At 64.8% G+C, this 17,787-nt stretch overlaps 1 protein-coding gene across 3 annotated transcripts in view; it reads left to right on the top strand.

Moving 5' to 3' along the window:
- Positions 1 to 3,562: 3,562 nt before the first annotated feature.
- KMT2D (lysine methyltransferase 2D) overlaps positions 3,563 to 17,787 on the top strand; it is a 49,756-nt gene continuing 35,531 nt past the window's right edge. For all 3 annotated transcript variants that reach the window (XM_043532706.1, XM_043532705.1, XM_043532704.1), the window contains exons 1-12: positions 3,563 to 4,382; positions 9,877 to 9,955; positions 10,836 to 10,953; positions 11,338 to 11,555; positions 12,225 to 12,334; positions 13,041 to 13,203; positions 13,842 to 14,007; positions 14,394 to 14,508; positions 14,962 to 15,116; positions 15,419 to 15,555; positions 16,107 to 16,226; positions 16,460 to 17,430. In XM_043532706.1, coding sequence (XP_043388641.1) covers positions 9,907 to 9,955; positions 10,836 to 10,953; positions 11,338 to 11,555; positions 12,225 to 12,334; positions 13,041 to 13,203; positions 13,842 to 14,007; positions 14,394 to 14,508; positions 14,962 to 15,116; positions 15,419 to 15,555; positions 16,107 to 16,226; positions 16,460 to 17,430 — 2,322 coding nt within the window. In that variant the 5' untranslated portion in view covers positions 3,563 to 4,382; positions 9,877 to 9,906. The remainder of the gene's footprint in view (positions 4,383 to 9,876; positions 9,956 to 10,835; positions 10,954 to 11,337; positions 11,556 to 12,224; positions 12,335 to 13,040; positions 13,204 to 13,841; positions 14,008 to 14,393; positions 14,509 to 14,961; positions 15,117 to 15,418; positions 15,556 to 16,106; positions 16,227 to 16,459; positions 17,431 to 17,787) is intronic.

The following is a 17,787-nucleotide window of genomic DNA, read 5'->3' as shown; positions in this document are numbered from 1 at the left end:
GGTAGTGATTCTCCGACTGGTTGGCTTGTCCCTCACCAGTTCAGCCACTGTCTGCCTGTCCAGCCAGGGCTCGAACTGGGCCAGTGCATACCTGCACCGTGGATCAGCGCCTTTCCCAAACTGCCCTTGTTCTCCACAATCTCAGCTTTCGTTTATGAGATTTCTAGCTGTCGTGGCTCCCCTGGGAACCGTGACTCAGGTGCAGTGGGGCAGCAATGGCTGCTTGAGTTTGCAGAGAGCCTGAAACCCTAGCTGTGAAGTGCCCTGTTCAACCCAGTCCCTGCTCACTCCAATGTCAAAGATGATCCTTTCAGTATGGCTGTTATCTAGCCCACTGCCCCTCTACGCCTCTGGTGAGTGATTAGGAGCGGGATCAGACTATGAGGAACTGCACAGTCTAGTTTGGGTAACTGCTCAGCCTCGGGGAAGGGGAGCGGCTTTGGATCCCACCAGACTCTTATGTTTTTCCTCCAGTCAAGCAGGAATCTTGGGCATCTGAGCTCCCGCTATGGTGCCAAACACGAGGAGCCCGAGCTGGCGAGATCGGATCGTACTTGGGCCATCTGCACAATCTACTTGGGCCCTTGTCTGGCATCTTAACTAGGCGAAGTTGTTTAGTGGGTGGGGCTTGGAAAAGTATTTACTGTCGTTTCCCCGGTTCAACCCCTACATCCACCCCATCTAATTTGTCTGTCCCACACACCCCTATCTAACCTCTCCTGGCGCCCATCCCCTGGGCTCTGATCTCTCTACTCCCTCTGTCGTTTCAGTGGGATACAGGATGATACGTCACTTCCTGTTTTAAACCATTGCAGAGTGTGGCTGTCAAATAGCTGCCCATTCCACCCCAGAGGTGGCTGCATTTCAGTGGTTGGTGGAGCAATTCCTATGTACAGCACCAGACTGGGTTTAGGAATTTCCTTCCTATTGGCTTTTCCTTTCCTCCCCCACTCTCTGTTTAAGAACAGATGCAGCTAGTGGTGCCCTGACCCAGCGTCAACCAAAGGCCCAGGGCATGAGGTTAGACATCCGACTGTTGTGGAAATTGGTTGTAAGAGAGAGTTCGTAGAGCACATTGTAACGTAGGGCAGCAGCCTGCGTTAGTGATTAGAGTCCCAGTATTTGGAGTCAGGACTCGGTGGCTCGATTCCTGTCCCTAGGAGGGAGTGGGGTCTAGTGGTTAGTGCAGGGGACTGGGTGCCAGGACTCTGGGTTCCATTCCCAACTCGTCGGGGGAGTGTAGGCAAATCTCTGCTCTGTGCCTCAGTTTCCCCCTCTGTAAAATGGGGGTCATGGTGTTTACTTCCCTTGGGACATGCTCTGAGCTCCTTGACTGAGAAGCTGCTTGAGGAGGGCACAGAACCAGCTGGACTATTACACGCTATTGTAAAACTCCCTTGGCCGTCACTGCTCTTGGCTGGGAGAGTTGGGGTTTCATGTCTCCCTGATTGCAGGTCTCCAAGGAATGCCTGGCTAGAAGGGGCAGTAGCCTCAGGTGAGTGTGCCGGGGCTGCCTTCTCCCTTCCAGCCCCAGGGTGTGGCCCTCTTCCCCCTTCTCCCAGAGCAGTGTCGGGCTCAAGGCTCAGGCTCCAGCCTCGGCTCCCTTTGATATGTCCCTTCATTGGGTAGTTTTGATCATGGTTATTCCCCTGGGCTGGGGGAGCGGATCAGCCTCAACCCAGCACCGGCTCCACCCCCAGTAGGGCAGCGCTCTCCAGCCTCCTGCTTGCTCTCCATGACCCTCCAGCTGGGGTCTGAGCTGGGACCCGATTGTCCAGGGGACCACTGGCTGGAGTTGGGGGGATTGAACAGGCCAGGGGGGCTGCACCACCCCGCAGCAGGAGAGAGCCAAAGTGACCGGGTGAAGGCTTGGCTGGGAGTGGGGGATCTGGCCAAAAGCTTCAGGTGGGCTTGGGGCTCTGCTCCTCTGCAGTCAGAGGGTGCTCTGGGGGTCTGCATGGGGCACGCAGCTCTTCCTCGGTGGATTGCCAGGGCAAAGCCCAGCCGGGGACCGCAGCAGGAGCTGCTAAATGCTGCTCCCATGTGATGGCTGTTCAGTGAAATGCGCTCACAGCCTCCCATAAGCGCCAATATCTTGCCATAAGCTCAGCCATGTGTTGAGGATCAGCTTTTTCCCCACTACCCTGGAATCAGGTTTCAGGTGTGCATAGCAATATAATCTTTGAAAAGTTTAGTTTAGTTAAAATTTTCTACAGATAAGGCTACAGCCTTGCAGAAGACAGAATAACAGAAAATAAAAAAAACCGACTTAAAAAAACCCAAAACGTGCTGGTTCCTGAGCAGCCCTGCCCCCTATGGGATGGAATCAGAACTGCTCAACCATGCATCCTAGGGTCTATGCTGCTAACACTTGATGGGGATTCCCCTTCATCTGGAGTGGTAGGGGCTGGGGCTTTTGGCACAGGGGAAACTCTGTCCTGCTCCGGATCTGAAGGAGAGGTCCCTGCAGCTCCAAAGTTGGCCTCTTTCACCCACAGAAGCTGGTCCAATAAAAGATATTACCTCACCCACCTTGTTTGTGAAGTACAGACATTCACCAAAGAAGCCACGTCACCCTTCTGCAGGGGCCCTGTCCCCTGTTTTACAAGTGGGGAAACTGAGGCACAGATCGGCACAGCGGCTTTCCTGAGCTCGCACAGCAAGCTGGGAACAGAACCCAGCTCACAGACAGTGAGACGCGCCGGACGGACAAATCTCCCGCCCCCCCTTCCCCGGGCTTGACCCCAATCTCCGTCCTATGGGGCACGCCTGTTCCAAAGGCTCCCGTGCCAGCGCGTGCGTGGGGGCGCGAGGCCGGGCCCTGAACAGCACCAAGGCGGGCAGAGGGGCCCCAGGGGGCAGGGGATTACCCCGGCGGGGGGGCAGGGGATTACCCCAGCGGGGGGGCAGGGGAAGGCGGCACCCGGCGGGCAGAGCTGACAAGGGGTCGGGCTCCCACCGCAGGGGGCGCTGTGGGTCTGCCGCGTCCGGAGCCATGTGCCGGGGGCAGGGCGCCCCCCTGGGCCGTGCAGGGGTATTGCACCGGCACGGCTGGGCGGGGGGGGGCGCTCACCAGCCCCCCCCCCCCCCGACCCATCTCTGCACGCTGCGGGGCCCCGGGGGCCGAGGCGCTCCTGGCCCCCATGCTTCGTGTAGGGAGGGGGCGCAGCCCCAAAGCCCCCCCCACCAGCTCCAAGGTGGGGGGGGGGAGCAGCGCTCAGAGCTCGGCCCACGTGCTCGCCACCAGCCGGCCCGGGCAGGGCAGGGTTAACCCGCGCGGAGGGATCCCGGCGAGCGTGCGCTGCGGTTCCGTACCGTCACGGCCCCACTTCCTCGCCGAGGGCTGCGTGAGCGTGTCCCTCCGCCCGGGCCCAATACAAAAAATAGAGCCTCGCCCCCCCTTCTCCCCCCGCGAAGGGGGCCGGTGTGGAGCGCCCCCCCCCCAGCCCCGAGCCCGCCCGCCCGCCCGCGCGGGGTCGCCCCCGGGGCAGCGGCAGGGGCCGGGCCCCACGCGGGATCCCCCCCTCCCCTGGCGGGGGGGGGGCCCAGCAGGACTACTTTCCTCTCCGAAAATGGCGGCCTCGGCGGGCACTTTCCGCTCCGCTCCCTGAAGCCCGGGCGGCGGCGGGGGCGTCAGCGGGGGGGGCCGCCCGCCTTGCCCCCTTTGAACCCCCCCCTCTCTGCAGGAGCCGGGGGGGGCCGGCCACGAGAGGGGGGGAGGGGACTTCACCCCCCCCCCACCACACCCCCCCCCAGTCCTGCCCCCCTGCTGCCGCCCCGGGCCGGCGCGGGGGGTCCGCGGCTGCTGCGTGTCCGCTTCCGGGGCGGTTACAATGTAGCCAGGCCCGCGGCGGCCGCTCGCTTCCCCCGGGGCGAGAAACTTCCCAGCCCCCCCCCGCGCCGCCGCCGCCGCCGCTTCCCCCCCCCGGGCCGGGCTCGGTCCGCCCGCCCCCCCCCGACACCCTCCCCCCCGGAGGGAGCGGCCAGGCCCGGCTCCGTCGGATGCGGATCAAAGGCGACGCCGGAGCAGCTCCCTTTGTGTCTGCCCCGGGATCCGGCGCCCCGCTCGCGCGGGCTGGGGGGCGCCCCGAGGGGGCCGCGGCCGTGCAGCCCCCCCCCCCGCCAGGGCCGAGGAGGGCTGGGCCCTTGCCCCCCCCACTCCCCCCGGTGTGACCCCGGATTTGGACCTAGCCGCGTTTCCACACCACCGAATTCTGCTGCGGGTGACGCTTTATTTTTTTTTTGCGGGGGGGGGAGGAAAATCAGACCCCCCCCTCTTTTTTGGGGGGGGTGTGTTTTAATTATTTCGTGGACAATGTTCTCCGCGGCCGCCCGCCGGCGGCTGGCGCTGGGTGCGGGTTCCTGGACGGCCTTGTAACGCGGTAAGTGGGACCCCCTTGGCCTGGCGCCCCCTCTCCCCGGGGCGCGGGGGGGGCCGGGGCTGGGGCTGGGGGGGGCGGAGAGGAAGCGAGCGGAGTAAACTGGAAATAGCTTCTGCTCCTAGGCCTCTGCGCCGCGCCGGGAGCGGTTCGAGCGCCGCCCCCCCGCGGGGCGCAGCCCCCCCAGCCCCCCCTGCGGCTTCCGGAGGAGTTGGGGGGCAGGCGGGGGGGGCGGTGTGGGGTTCCGTGGCTCACCCCCCACCCAGGGTCCTGATTAAGTTGGGGATCCCTTTGCACAGCGGTGGATCTTGGCGGAGGAGGCTGGGGGGGAAAGGGGGGGAGATTGGGGTGTGGTGAGGGTAGGAGCGGGGTGAGGGGGCATGGGGGGGTGAGTTTGTTTTTTGCAGGGGGGCCTGGGGGGAGCTTTTTGTTATGTACAATTCCTGATCGTAGGCCTAGCTTGAGCTTTCTCTCCATGGGGCAGGGCCTGTCTGTATCACCCCCAAATTCTGCTGCATTTGGAGCCTGTGAAGAGGGGCTGACCCCTGGTCTGAAGGGGGGTGCAGAGGGGTATTTGGTGGGGGGGGGCTAGCTCTGCTCACTCCTTTCCCCTTCCCTCCTGCCTTTTCGAGGCTGTTGGCTGTGTTCTCCCTACTGCTTCCTGTAAACATACTGGGGGTGAGGGAACGGGGCTCCCCCCCTCCAGCTGCTCCCCCCTAAATTCCTCACACTGCCCCTTTACTAGGAAGTGTACACTGGGGGGTGGTTCCCCCCAGAAACAGAGCGACCCTCAGTGCGGCCTAGCGGCCTTCAGCTGTCCTGGGCTGAGTGTAATCTCCAGCGGATTAGCAGGGAGCCCTAGGAGATTTACTCAAACAGAAAGTGGTGGGATTTGGGGGGGGCGGGGGAGAGCTCTTGCTTATTTCTTCCCCCTTTCCCAGGCAGAAATGTGGCTTTCCAGGCTTTTGTTCCCCAGCAGCGTCTCTGATCCCTGAGCTTCAGGGGAACAGAACCAGCAGCCCTGGGTAGGCAGTTCCCACCCCTCCCCCATCACCGGCATCAAACCCCGAAGACCATGGGGCCCAGATTCTGCGCCTCTCCCCCCCAGTTAAATCCGGCTCCTGTCTGAGCTTCCCTGGTGTGGTGGAATTGTGAATGAGAGTGTGTGTGTGTATGTGTGTGTGTGTGGGGGGGGGGGACGGGGGACGGGGACGGACCCTCTTCCCCAGCAAATCCACAAACACTTTCTCTGTCTCTGCTCTCAGGACAGGCTGGGCTGCACCTGTTGCGCTCCCTGTCTGTGCTGGCGGTTCCCCGTGGGTGCCACCTCCTGCGGCCTCGCCTGTCACATGGGGAAGAGAGGCTAGTGGGGTGGGGGTTGGGTGGGCAGGGCACGCAGCGGCAGTAATGCTGGATCTGCCCCCCTATAAACACACACAACAGCCAGGAGTCCCAAGGGCTGCGGTGTCAGGGCTGGAGCTGGGCCGTGCGTCCTGCTTCATAAGGCCAGGCTTGCTCAGATTTAACGAGATGAATTCACTGCACATCTCACCTCCAGAGGCCGGGGCCGGGCAATCCCCCGGACCTCCCCAATCAATCAATCAATATAAAAAGACACCATGTGTGGCTTAAATTAATACCAGGTTAAAACTGCAGCAGGCCAGGTTAATCTTGCTAGTGGAAAGCAGGAGCAGCTCTGCTGGCATTGTTACTCCGCGTTTACGCCGGCAGAGCCGGGGTCGGAGGGAAGGGATCGTGTGTCGGGTCTGGTCAGGCTGCAGTGTTTTGTGTCCCTGCTGTCACAATCCACCTACACCCTGTTATTGGGTCCGTCTTTACCAAAGCCCTGTTCTTGTGGGCAGGCGCCTCATGTCTCTGTTTTGCTGACCAGATGCCCAGGCCCTTGCTCCAACCACTTGACAACACTCCCCCGGAGCTGCCTCTAGAACACAGGAGTCCTGGCTCCATCCAGGGCCTTCACCCTGTGTGGCTATGCATCTCCCATGAGCCATTTTTCTGTATTGCGAGGGGGTCTGGGGCCCCTTCTCTGATATGGTCTTTTTAGGGTGAGGTGTTGCAGGGCCTAATTAAAAACAAAACACAAAAAACCCCTTGGGGTGAGGCCCAGTGATGGAATGAAATTACAGCCCCCTGGCCTATGGAACATGCACTAGAATGCTACCCCTATGGGAGAAGGACCGGGGGGGGGGCGGGTGATGCTCTGAGAGGGTCACAGGAAATCTGCCCCTGACACAATCCCTTGAAAACATTTCAGTTTTGGTGCCAGCTCGGAGCTGCCCAAATTGCCTCTTAATCTAGAACTTCGTTGTTGTGGCAAGTCCTGCTGCTCGGGAATGAAACCTGTCTCTGGGAATCTTGAGGGCTTGGGTTTTTGGCTAGTAGGCCCTTCAGTGTAGGGTTCAGTGGGGGGTTGTCTATATGGCCCTCCTTCCGCAATTGGCTCCATGCGGGCTGAGCCCTTGCCCCCCTGCAGAGCCGCTGTGGATGCTGGGATCTGCCCACAGGGATCTGCCTGTGGGATCGGGGCCCAAGGTGTTTGTCTGCACTGATTTTGCTCGCTGAGACCTCGAGGTCTTTTGCATCTGACAGAGAAACGGCCGGTGATGGTTCGGTCCGTTTTCTCCCCGCCCCCATGGCGCCGAGAGGTCTCGTTCTCAGCCCCGGTTTTCCGGGAAGGTCCGTTGCTGACCACGGTGGCACCAGCGAGAGGTTGGTGATGCTGGCAGGGGTGTACCCGGGCCCTGCCAGTCTGGAGTACGGCTCCCTCGTCCTTGTCCCACCTCTGGTGCCATCAGTTCCGTCCCACCTGGCGTTTTCTCCAGTGACTCTCTTTTAGGGGACCTCAAAGCAACTGGTGAATGCCTGGCTTGGCCCTGGGGGGCTGAGCGCCCCTTGGGTCCTGCTGGGGTCAGTGGGGAGCGGAGGTGGCTTGGCAGATCGCCGGGTCATGCCCTGTCTACCCACTTTCTGTAGTGAGGAGGAGACTGAGGTGCTGAGAAGTGACTGGCCCAAGGTCACAAAGGGAGTCAAAACAGAATCCAGCTCCCAGCCCCCCTGCTCCAGCCACAAGACCCCTCCCAGAGCCAGGGAGAGAACCCAGGAGTCCTGGCTCCCAGCCCACCCGTCTCTAACCCACCAGACCCCATTCCCCTCCCAGAACCAGGGAGAGACCCCAGACAAATCTCCTACTCTGAACACTAGGCCATACTGCTTCCCACGAGAGACAGACGTGGCAGCTGGAGCGTGCTAACGTGGGAGCTGCTGTCTCTGGGTGGGTGGGGGGAGCCCTCCAGCCCCATACTTTGACCTAGTTCTCATCCTCTCCCACCATCATGGCTGGTGATGCCCAGCGTGGGTTGGGTAAAGCTGCGCTTGGCTTGCCAGGAGTCTGGGGGCAAAGGCCATGTGGGGGTCAGAGGGCTCGTGGCCCACTCCACCTGCAGGTGCCCCTCCTTCCAAGGGCGCTGGGCTGGGAGGTTTCACAGAGCATCCTTCAGGGTTGTGAGAGGGGCGGCTCCAGCAGATTGGAGCCGTCTAGCCCAGTGCCCCATCTCTGACCGTGCCTGGGGCCAGCTGCTCCAGGGCCAGGGGCAAGAAGACCTGTCTGGGCCATGGGGGAGGTGATGTCTCCCCCCCATCCCCTGGAGCTCCCAGGTGATCTGTCCGTGCAGCCAGCCCCAGCTGAGGGCTCAGTGGATCTCAGAAGCTAAGCATGGTCAGGGCTGATCACTGCCCAGATGGGAGACCAGTGCAGAGCAGCTTGAGATGTTTTTGGGGGCGTGCTCTTCCCCTTCTGCCACTGTGCCGGGGGACCTTGCCCCAGGAAGCTCTGTCTTCAGGCCAACACTTCAACCCTGGCTGGTCGCAGGGAACAATCCCCTTTCAATTCTTACAAGAGTCTGTGCACCCGGGCAAGGTCAAACAAACGCTGCCCTCTGATCTGACGAGCTCATTAGAGACTGTGCCGGGGAGAGCAGCATCAGCCTGTGACACTGATGGGGAAACTGAGGCACGGAGTGGCGGAAGCTTGTCCAAGATCCCACAGTGGCAAGGGATGGAGCCCAGGAGCCCTGAGCACGTCCCCACACCCTGGGCTTTGGGCTTCACTCAGCGGTTGCATGGACCCTGCAGCGTGCTGGGTAAGGTGGCATCGCCTGGTTCCCCCAGCTGCTTCTCAGCAATGCCTGGCCCCCCGAACCCATGAGCCAGCTGGCGTCTGGGGGAGCCCGCTCCTGCAGGCTGTGCTGGGAAGGAAGCTGGCTGCTACCACCTGCGGTGGCTCTAATTGAGGTCTGTCCATACAGATGCCACCGGCCTCGCCTGCAAACACCCTGCCCCAGATAATCTGCGCCGACCCCTTCCTGTGCCTGGGCCCACGTCCGCCGCAAACTGGCAGAACTACATCTCCCACCATGCACCTGGGTGCAGGCCGCAGCTGGCCCGGTTCCGTTTGTCCTTGGGTAGCATTGTAGGAGAAGCGGGCAGCTGGGGTTGTGGGACCAGGCAGGGGGTTCGGAGTGCGGGAGGCCTGTCCGGTTGGAACAAGGTTCCTGTGAAATGTGTGCGTGGAGCAAAGCATGCTGGGATCCCCCCCCCGCCCCCCAGTTTGTCTAGTCCTGCTTACGTTAGCACAAGCCTGGGATTTGGCCAGACCTCCCCGGAACAGACCCTCCGTGGGGCGCACGCTGGTCGTTCTTGTGGTGCTGGCCGGGGCCTGTCTGACCGCCCTGGGGACGGAGTCGTGCCTCCAGTTGCCCCACCAGCCTGGTCCTGCGGCGCCCCCACTGGGGTGGGAGAGGAGCTTGCTCTCCATGGCCCCACTGCTGATGCGCGGGGTCGGTTCTGATGGGGGGTGAGTATTATGTGATGAGCCCAGTGGGCACCATGAGTTTGCCAGGGCTCAGTACACATGCGGGCGTCTCTCTGGGCCTTGTCTGGCGCTGACGATGCCCCAGCGGGGGTGGGGGACAGCCCCGCTGGCTCTTGGCAGGCGCGTGAAGGGGTCGGGGCCATGTTTGTGGCTGGGAAGCCTGTCATGTCCCTGCCCTGGCTGTACCCCCTCTAGCCAAGCAGAGAACTGCAGACTCCAGGCTTGTGGGGCTGGCACTGCCCCAGGCAGGCCTTGGGGTTTGCAGGTGGTTGTGAGTTGACCCCTGTGGGGTGGGAGCAGGGAGGGGGCTTGGCTAGAGGTTCCTGGCTTGCTGGAGGCTGTGGGGCCCTTTCCTGCAGGGAGCTGGGCTGAGACCTACCCCACTCCAGCGGCTGTCCGGTGGGAGCGACGCCTGCGGCTGCTCTTTAGGGCTGGGGCAGGTGGCTCCATCTCACGGCGCAGGGTCTGTGCCAGCGGCCGAGGGTCTGGCGTGCCAATGGGAGGAGGGCTGGGGTTAGGTCAGAGCTGGGAGCAGACGAAGGGCACGGTGGGTGAGGCCCCGGCCGCTGTTAATGAGCTGACATGTCCCCTCCTCCCCGGCTGCAGGTCTCTCAGGGAGGGACGGCAGGAGACGGGATGGATGATCGGAAACCGCCCAGCCAGGCCAAAGACGGTGAGGTGCCAGGTGAGTCCGGGGATGGGGGTGGAGCCAGATGGGGCCTTGCTGGGGGCACCCATTGCAGCTCTGCCGGAGCCGCCTGGCCTGGAGGCTGTTGGCTGCCTCGAGCCATTGCCAAGGGCTGCAGCGTGGCGTGGAGTACGGCCCAGGAGTACGGCCCAGGCCCGGCCAGACGGAGTCGCACCCCTCTGGGGTGTTGAGTTTCGGGGCCACACGTCCCCCCCCTTCGTCCCACAGAAACAGCCAAATTGGCCGCATTTTACCTGGAGTTTTGGGGCATTGTTACATGGGAATTGCCAGCTCTGATGTGGCTCCGGCTTACCTGAAACTCCTTCCCCTAAAGAGTGGGGTCGAAAGGTTAGAGCTGGGGGGCTGGGAGCCAGGACTTCTGGGTTCTATCCCTAGCTGTCTTGTTTGATCTTGGGCCAGTGCCTCAGTTTCCCCATCAGAGCAATGGGTCTGAAACTGGCCCAGTGCAGTAACCAGGGGGCAGCGGTGAGCCGTGGGCGAAGGGCCTGGAAGGGGCCGATGGATGAATGATCCACGACGTGTCAGGGATGTGGCTGGTGAAGCAGGTGTCTCACTAGGCATTATACTGTCCTGTTAGGGGCCCCGTGGTGCATCCCGGGCAGCTGCCGTGGCTGAAGGGGGGACGACAGGCAGCGCCTGGTGTAGAGTCCTATGGGGTGCGGTTACAGGGATCCCCCAGTGGAATGGCCTCTGCTGGGTGAGGGGGATGCACTCGGTGCCCTGAAAACAGAAGGGCCACGCTGAGCCATGGCCCAGTTTGTGGCAGGAGTTGTGTCTGTGGGGGTGGGGAATCTGTGTCCTGGGGGTTGGGCACTTCCGCTGCTGGGATCCTGATGGGGCAGCTCCCCTGTTGCAGCCGACGGGGGCGCGTCTTCAGAAGAGCGGGGTGGCGCGGAAGGAGACCCCCTGAAGCCGCCGGAAGGGGCCCCCACTGCCCCGGAACCGGAAGCCAAGGAGCCTCCTCAGGCCTGTGGGTGAGTGTTGTGGGGTGGGACACCTGCAACGCTGAGAGCCAGGAGTTGGGTGCTGTGATATAGGGCAGGGAGCAGACGAGGGGAGTGGGTCCGCCCCTCTCAAGTGATGCCCCCGAGGGGCCCAGCCTGGAGCTCAGGCCCCCGGTCCCCTGTCTTGTAGGGAAGTCAAATGGAGCTGCATGATTGTTGCTGGGACCCAAAAGCCCAGGGGAAGCTCTCTGCCCCCCAGGCACGAGAAGGAGGGTGCAGGGGGACATTGGAGGGGTCGGGAGGGGAGGTGACTGGGGTGGCGGAGAGGGTAGTTTCGTGGAGGGGGGAGGGGAGTGTGTTTCTGGGAGCCCCCCACCCTGCCCCCACTGACTCTGCTCTCGTCTCTGCCCCCAGTGCCCTGCCCAGGCGTTGCGCCCTCTGCAACTGCGGCGGGTGGAGCTTGCATGGGCAGCGGGAGCTCCAGCGCTTCGAGCCGGCGCCCGACTGGAACAAGCGTCTCTCCGAGCTGCCGGACGGCAGGGGCCCTGGCGAGACTCGGCCCCCTGGGGACGACCTGTCCCTGATCGGCTTCGCGGAGGGGGTGTCACCAGGAGAGCTCTTCGAGCCAACGGGTGAGCAGCGCGGGGCGAGCGTCTTCCTTCTGCGAGGCCTGCTGGTGCCCCTGCTACCCCTGCCCCCCCAGCGCTAGGCTGCCTCCTGCCCCCCCAGCTCTGCTGGTGCCACTGCTACCCCTGCCCCCCCCCCCCCCCAGCCCTAGGCTGCCCATCCCCAGCTCCGCCGGTGCCCCCTGCCCCCCCCAGCCCTAGGCTGCCCATCCCCAGCTGTGCCGGTGCCCCCTGCCCCCCCACCTCTGCTGGTGCCCCTGCTACCCCTGCCCCCCCTCCAGCCCTAGGCTGCCTTTCCCCAGCTCTGCTGGTGCCCCCTGCCCCCCCAGCTCTGCTGGTACCACTGCTACCCCTGCTCCCCCCCAGCCCTAGGCTGCCCATCCCCAGCTCTGCCGGTGCCCCCAGCACTAGGCTGCCCATCCCCAGCCCTAGGCTCTCTCACCCCCTCGTTCTGCCCATGCTCCCCCGGCCCAGGGACACAAGTGCAAAGGCTGCTGTGGACCTCGGGCGTCTCCTTCCTTTTCAGGCGCTTTGTCCACCCTGTGGGGTCCCAAGATGGCTCGAGGGAGGGCTCCCCACCCGATGGGCAGAGTTCTGGAGAAGGAGAGATGGGGGGTGGGGGGGGGCTCCTACCCTGACCCCCTCCTCCCATTAACCCCTTGCCTCCCCTCGCAGGGCACTGCTGGGCCCACCACTGGTGCGCGGCCTGGTCGGTGGGGGTGCAGCTGCAGGCCGGAGCCGGGCTGAGCGACGTGGGCAAAGCTGTTTTCTCAGGGATCTCGCAGGTGAGGGGGAGGGGGTGAGCAAATGGGAGGGAGAGGGAGGGTCTGCAGGCCCCCTGGCATTGGGGCGGCTGTGATCGGGTAGGCGACCCCTTGGGCTGCGCTGCTGTGGGATGTCTGCCTAAGCCGACTCGACCCAGTGCCTCCCCTGGGAGGGGAGACCTCTGAGGAAGGTCTGGGGCTTGAAGCAGGGGGTGGGGGACATTCCCCCCTGCCAGCCCTGGGGTCCCGGTGCTGCCACGGGCACCGTCCTCCAGAAGAGGTGTTCAAGCGAGGCCCTGCCCCTGGGGCTCTTGGCACAAACCCTGGCCTCCTGGACAAACACCCAAGGGGTGTTTGCATTCACCTCCCTGATTTCCCACCCACAGGCTGCGCCCGGCTACGGGCTTCTCCTTCACTTCCTGTCCTAAACTGCCAGGCTGTGAATCAGCTGCCCTGCTCCCCGTGGGGGGTGTCTGCGTATCTGTGCTGAGTGAGAGATCCCTGTGCGAGCAGCTGCCGTGCCCCACCCCGGGGTGGCTGCATCCCAGCCCCAGTTGAGGGATCCTTGCCTCATGTTGCTTCGTAGCTGTTAAGCAGGTGCTGCACCCCACCCCGGGGCTGCGTATGGGGGCTGGGGGCTCTCGGGGATCGCCCCGGAGGAGCCGAGCTGCGACAGCGTCCGTCCGGCCACATCTCTAACCCGCGCTGGGGTCCCTGCTGCTTTCAGAAATGTGAACACTGTCGGAGGATGGGTGCTACCATTCAGTGCCACTCGGAGGGGTGTCCGCGGCACTACCACTTCCCATGCGCGGCGGCCAGCGGCGCCTTCCAGTCCATGAAAACCCTCCAGCTCCTGTGCCCGGAGCACGTGGCCGAGGCGGTGCAGATGGGTAGGTGCCGCCAGGGCCCCTGGGCAGCGGGTGCTGTGGGACGTGAAGAAGGGCAGGGACAGGGACTGCTTGGGCGCACCTCTGCCGCTTGGTTGGTGGGGTTTTGGAGGGGCTAGGGACTCCTGGGAACCTTAAGGGGCTAGGGGGAGCGGGGTCTAGTGCTTAGAGCAGGGGGCTGGGAGCCAGGACTCCTGGGTTCTATCCCTGGCTCAGATGGGGGAATGGGGTCTAGTGGTTAGAGCAGGGGCTGGGGGCCAGGACTCAGGTAGGGGAATGGGGTCTAGTGGTTAGAGCAGGGGCTGGGGGCCAGGACTCAGATAGGGGAATGGGGTCTACTGGTTAGAGTGGGTGGGAAGGGGCTGGGAGCCAGGACTCCTGGGTTCTCTTCCTGGACCTGTCACTGCTGTGATGGTGGAGCTGGGGGTCCAAGTGGATGTCGGTGAGGTGCTGTGAGATCCTTGGGGCGGGGGCTGAGGATGCTGCTGGCCGGGGGTGCCCTAGGGGGTGGGCAGAGCACGCGCAGGGGTTGGGGGCAGAGGCTGTGGGAGAGGGCTTTGAGGAGGGGGGAAGAGGCTGGGCATCGGGCAGTGTGGGTGCAGGAGGGCTCGTTTCCCTGACTCCCTGCCCCCCACGCCCAGAGGACTCGCGATGCGTGGTGTGCGACGGGCCGGGGGACCTGCGCGACCTGCTCTTCTGCACCAGCTGCGGCCTGCACTACCATGGCACCTGCCTGGACGTCCCCGTCACGCCACGCAAACGCTCTGGCTGGCAGTGCCCCGAGTGCAAAGTCTGCCAAACGTGCAGGTAGGTGGCAAAACCCTGGGCATGGGCACTGTGTGACCCGCACCAGCCTTCCTGGTCTGGGGAGTGGGGGCTGGGAGCCAGGACTCCTGGGTTCTATCCCCAGCTCTGGGAGGGGAGTGGGTGAGAGTGGCGGGGGAGCTGGGAGCCAGGACTCCTGGGTTCTATCCCCAGCTCTGGGAGGGGAGTGGGTGAGAGTGGCGGGGGAGCTGGGAGCCAGGACTCCCGAGTTCTATCCCCAGCTCTGGGAGGGGAGTCTAGTGGGTTAGAGCAGGGGGGCTGGGAGTCCGGACTCCTGGGTTCTATCTCTCTCTGTGGGGAGGCCGGGGCGGTGGCGCTTGGCCCATGAGGGGCCTGGGGCTTGTCTGAGGGCAGCGTCTTCCCTGCAGACAGCCCGGCGCGGACTCCATGATGCTGGTGTGCGAGGCCTGTGATAAGGGCTACCACACGTTCTGCCTGAAGCCGGCCATCGAGAGCCTTCCCACGGACTCCTGGAAGTGCAAGGTGGGCTCCACACCTACATCACCTGCAGGGAGCGCCCCGGGGAGGCGGGCCCGGCCGACTGCCAGGGCGGCATCTGCTCTGGGGCCCTGGCAGCTCGTCCCACGGAGCCAGCCCTGCTTTGCTTCACCTGATGCCAGCGCCCCCAGCCGGAGTCCCCAGGGGGAAGGACAGGGACCCCCAGGCTTTCCCAGGCCTACAGCCCCCATAATCCAAAGGGAAGAGATCTCTGCACAGCACCAACCCTGAGCCAGCCAGTCCCCAACTCCAGCCCTGGGGCCAGGTCAGAGCTGGGGCCACCCAGAGGGGAAATGCCCCATTCCCCACCCCACTGAGCCAGCCAGTCCTCTCCCCTGGGGCCAGATCAGAGCCAGCATTCCTAGAGGGGGAAGGCCCCATGCCCCATTCTCTGGCCCCTGTGCCAGCCAGCCCCGCTGACTGCCTGTCTCCCTGCAGAACTGCCGGGTGTGCTCCGACTGTGGGTCGCGGCCGGCAGCGCTCGACCCCGGATGCCACTGGTATGAGAACTACTCGGTGTGTGAAGGGTGCCAGCGGCACCGGAGCGCGGCAGGAGGCACCGATGCCGCCCGGTGCTGCCAGAGCTGCCAGAAGTGAGTCGCAAAGGGGTCCCCCCGGCACCTGCGTGGGGGTCCCTGCCGGGGGGGCAGGAGGGTCTGGGCCTGGCCGTGCCAGAGAGCGCTCTCTCTCCCGTTATAAGCTGCTGAGCCCAGTGCTGCGGGTACTGGGGGAGGGGCCGTGGGCACCACCGGGTGGGTGTTCGGGGGTCCCGGGTGTGTTCTAGCTGCAGCCCCGGTGTAGGGGAGAGGGGAGGATCCCTCCTCCTCCAGCACCTCTGGCCGGCCGGATGGGTCAGGGGCTCTCAGGCATTCCTCACGTGGCTCATCCCCCCCAGGCCCTTGCCCCCGGATTGCAGTGATGCGGCAGGGGGTTCCGCCTGCCCGGCGTGTCAAGGGCAGCAGAAACACCCGCAGCCGGATGGGGCCGTGCCCCAGGAAGAGATGCCCTCGGGGTGTGAAGCCAAACCACTAGGTGAGCGCATGCCCTGCCCCACGCCGGCCCCACAGCATTGGGGATGCCCTGGCCCCAGCGTGGGCCTGTGAGAGTTACCCCTTGGTGCCAGGAGTTTCCACCTGCCTCCTCACCACCGGCTGGGAGGAAGGATCCCTCTGGTGAGAGCCAACAGTCCCGGCGTCTATTCCCAGCTCCAGCACTGACCTGCTGCGTGACTTTGAGCCAGTCCCTCCACCCCGTGCCTCAGTTTCTCCCCCTCTTTAAGCCAGCGGTCGTATTTACCTCTGTCTGGGTGGCCCTGCCGAGAGGCTGGAGCTTGGGAGAGCTTAGGGAACGTGGACAGGTGGGGTGTTGTGTTGTGTCCCCAGGCTGCGCCCCCGTCCCCGGGGGGGGGGGTGGGGGGGAGCCCAGGCAAAGCCCAGTGGCCCTGTGCTGCCTGCCAGGAGGCGCTAGGTGGCGCTGCTTGGCCTGTGGTTGCTGGGCGCTGCTGCTGACCCAGGGGGGTGGGTGAGGCAGGGGCTCGGGGGCTCCCCCTCCTGCCCCCCCCAACCAGCCATCATGTCCCCCAGGTCCCGCTCCGGAGCCGGAGGAGGCGCCAGGCCCAGCAGCACCTGCCAAGGACGAGGCGACGGAGCCGACACCCCCCGAGACGGCCCCTGAACCGCCAGCCCTGCCCCCGGCCCCCCCAGGTGAGGGGGTGCCGCACGAACACCCCTGGGGGCGGGTTTGCCAGCTCTGCCGTCGTCTGGGGGGAGGGGGCATGCGGGCCGAGGCCGCCCCAGAGCATTCTGGGAGTCGGGCCCTTTGCTTGGAAGGCTCCGAACTGCCCAATGAAGTGAGGCGTCATTAACCCTCCGGGTGCTGGGGGCGGAGTGTTCTGCGCCCCCGTGAGAGTGACCGTCCCCCTTGATTCTCTCCCCAGACCCCGCTGTTGCCGCATCGCCCGCCCGCTCTGAGGAGCCGCCACCGGATGCCAAAGAGGAACCGGCCCCCAAGCAGCCAGTGGGACCCCCTGCCATCACCGCAGCGCCGCTGGAGCCTGCAGGCAGCCCCCAGCCCCCCATGGACAAGGAGCCTGCCTCCCCACCCCGGACAGAGACACCCCCCACAGTCCCTCTGCCAGGCTCCCCTGCTCCCCAGCTGGGCCCCCCACAGCCCAGAGAAGCGATGGAGTGTGGGGAGGAGGAGGGGATGGACACGGCAGGGGGCGAGGCGGGGTCCCTGGCCAGCCCCGCCGGGGATGGTGCCCAGTCCACCCCAGCTGTGGCCCTGGGGCCGTTCCCAGCCTTGGCGCAGGAGGAAGAGGAGGAGGGAGCCGCTGGGCTGGAGCAGGCGGGGGCTGGGGGGAGGTGCTCTCCCCCACTGAGTGAGGACGGGCTAGAGGAGAGCCGGGGCGGAGGGGACCCCGAGTCCAGCCAGACCCCGGTCAGCTTCACCAGCGAGCCTAAGGGGTCCCCCATGCTGCTGGAGCCCGAGGAGCTGGGCCCGGCCACCCCAATGGAGGTGTATGGGACGAGCGGGAAGCTGCTGGAGCGTGGGGAAGAGGGGGGCCCCGAGCCCCCCGTCCTGCGGCCCCGTCCCACCCTCATCAAGTCGGACATCGTCAACGAGATCTCCAACCTGAGCCAGGGCGACACCAGAAGCAGCTTTCCCGGCTCGGAGCCCCTGCTGGGCTCTCCGGACCCTGAGGGCGGGGGCTCTCTCTCCATGGAGCTGGGCATGACCTCCACCGACATCAGCCTGCAGAAGGACGACGCCGGCTCCCTGCCCCACTGCACCGACTCGCTGGCTGAGACGGACGACTCGCTGCTCTTCGAGCCCGGCACTGGGGCCAAGGGCGAGGGGGAGAAGGGGCGTCGGCGCAGCTCCCCGGGGCGCTCCCGCGTCAAGCAGGTAACGGGGGGACCGGGGCACGGGCAGGTAAGGGGGGGCATGTGGGCACAGGGTGTGGCTGGGGCACCAGGATGGGGGGCTCTCTCGCTGTCCCTGCTGGGATCGGGCCTGGCTCTGGGCACCCCTTCACCACATGCTCCCTCCAGCCCCCCCTTGTGCGCCACCCCACCCCCGGTCTGACACCCCCGCCAAGCTGTGGGGCAGGGAGGGGAGCACTGTCTCCATCCTGAGTCAGGCTGGCCCCTGCACCCCATCCCTCCGCTGTCAGCGCCATCCCCCGCTGGCCGTTTTGCTGGGGTGCAGGGTGGGGGACAAGTGGGAATGGGGCAGCCCCCATGGGTCCCGCATGCCCCCCCC

The sequence above is a fragment of the Chelonia mydas genome, chromosome 20 (genome assembly GCF_015237465.2).
Source record: "Chelonia mydas isolate rCheMyd1 chromosome 20, rCheMyd1.pri.v2, whole genome shotgun sequence".
Classification (NCBI taxonomy): domain Eukaryota; kingdom Metazoa; phylum Chordata; order Testudines; family Cheloniidae; genus Chelonia; species Chelonia mydas.
This window is presented reverse-complemented; position numbering and strand designations above follow the sequence as displayed.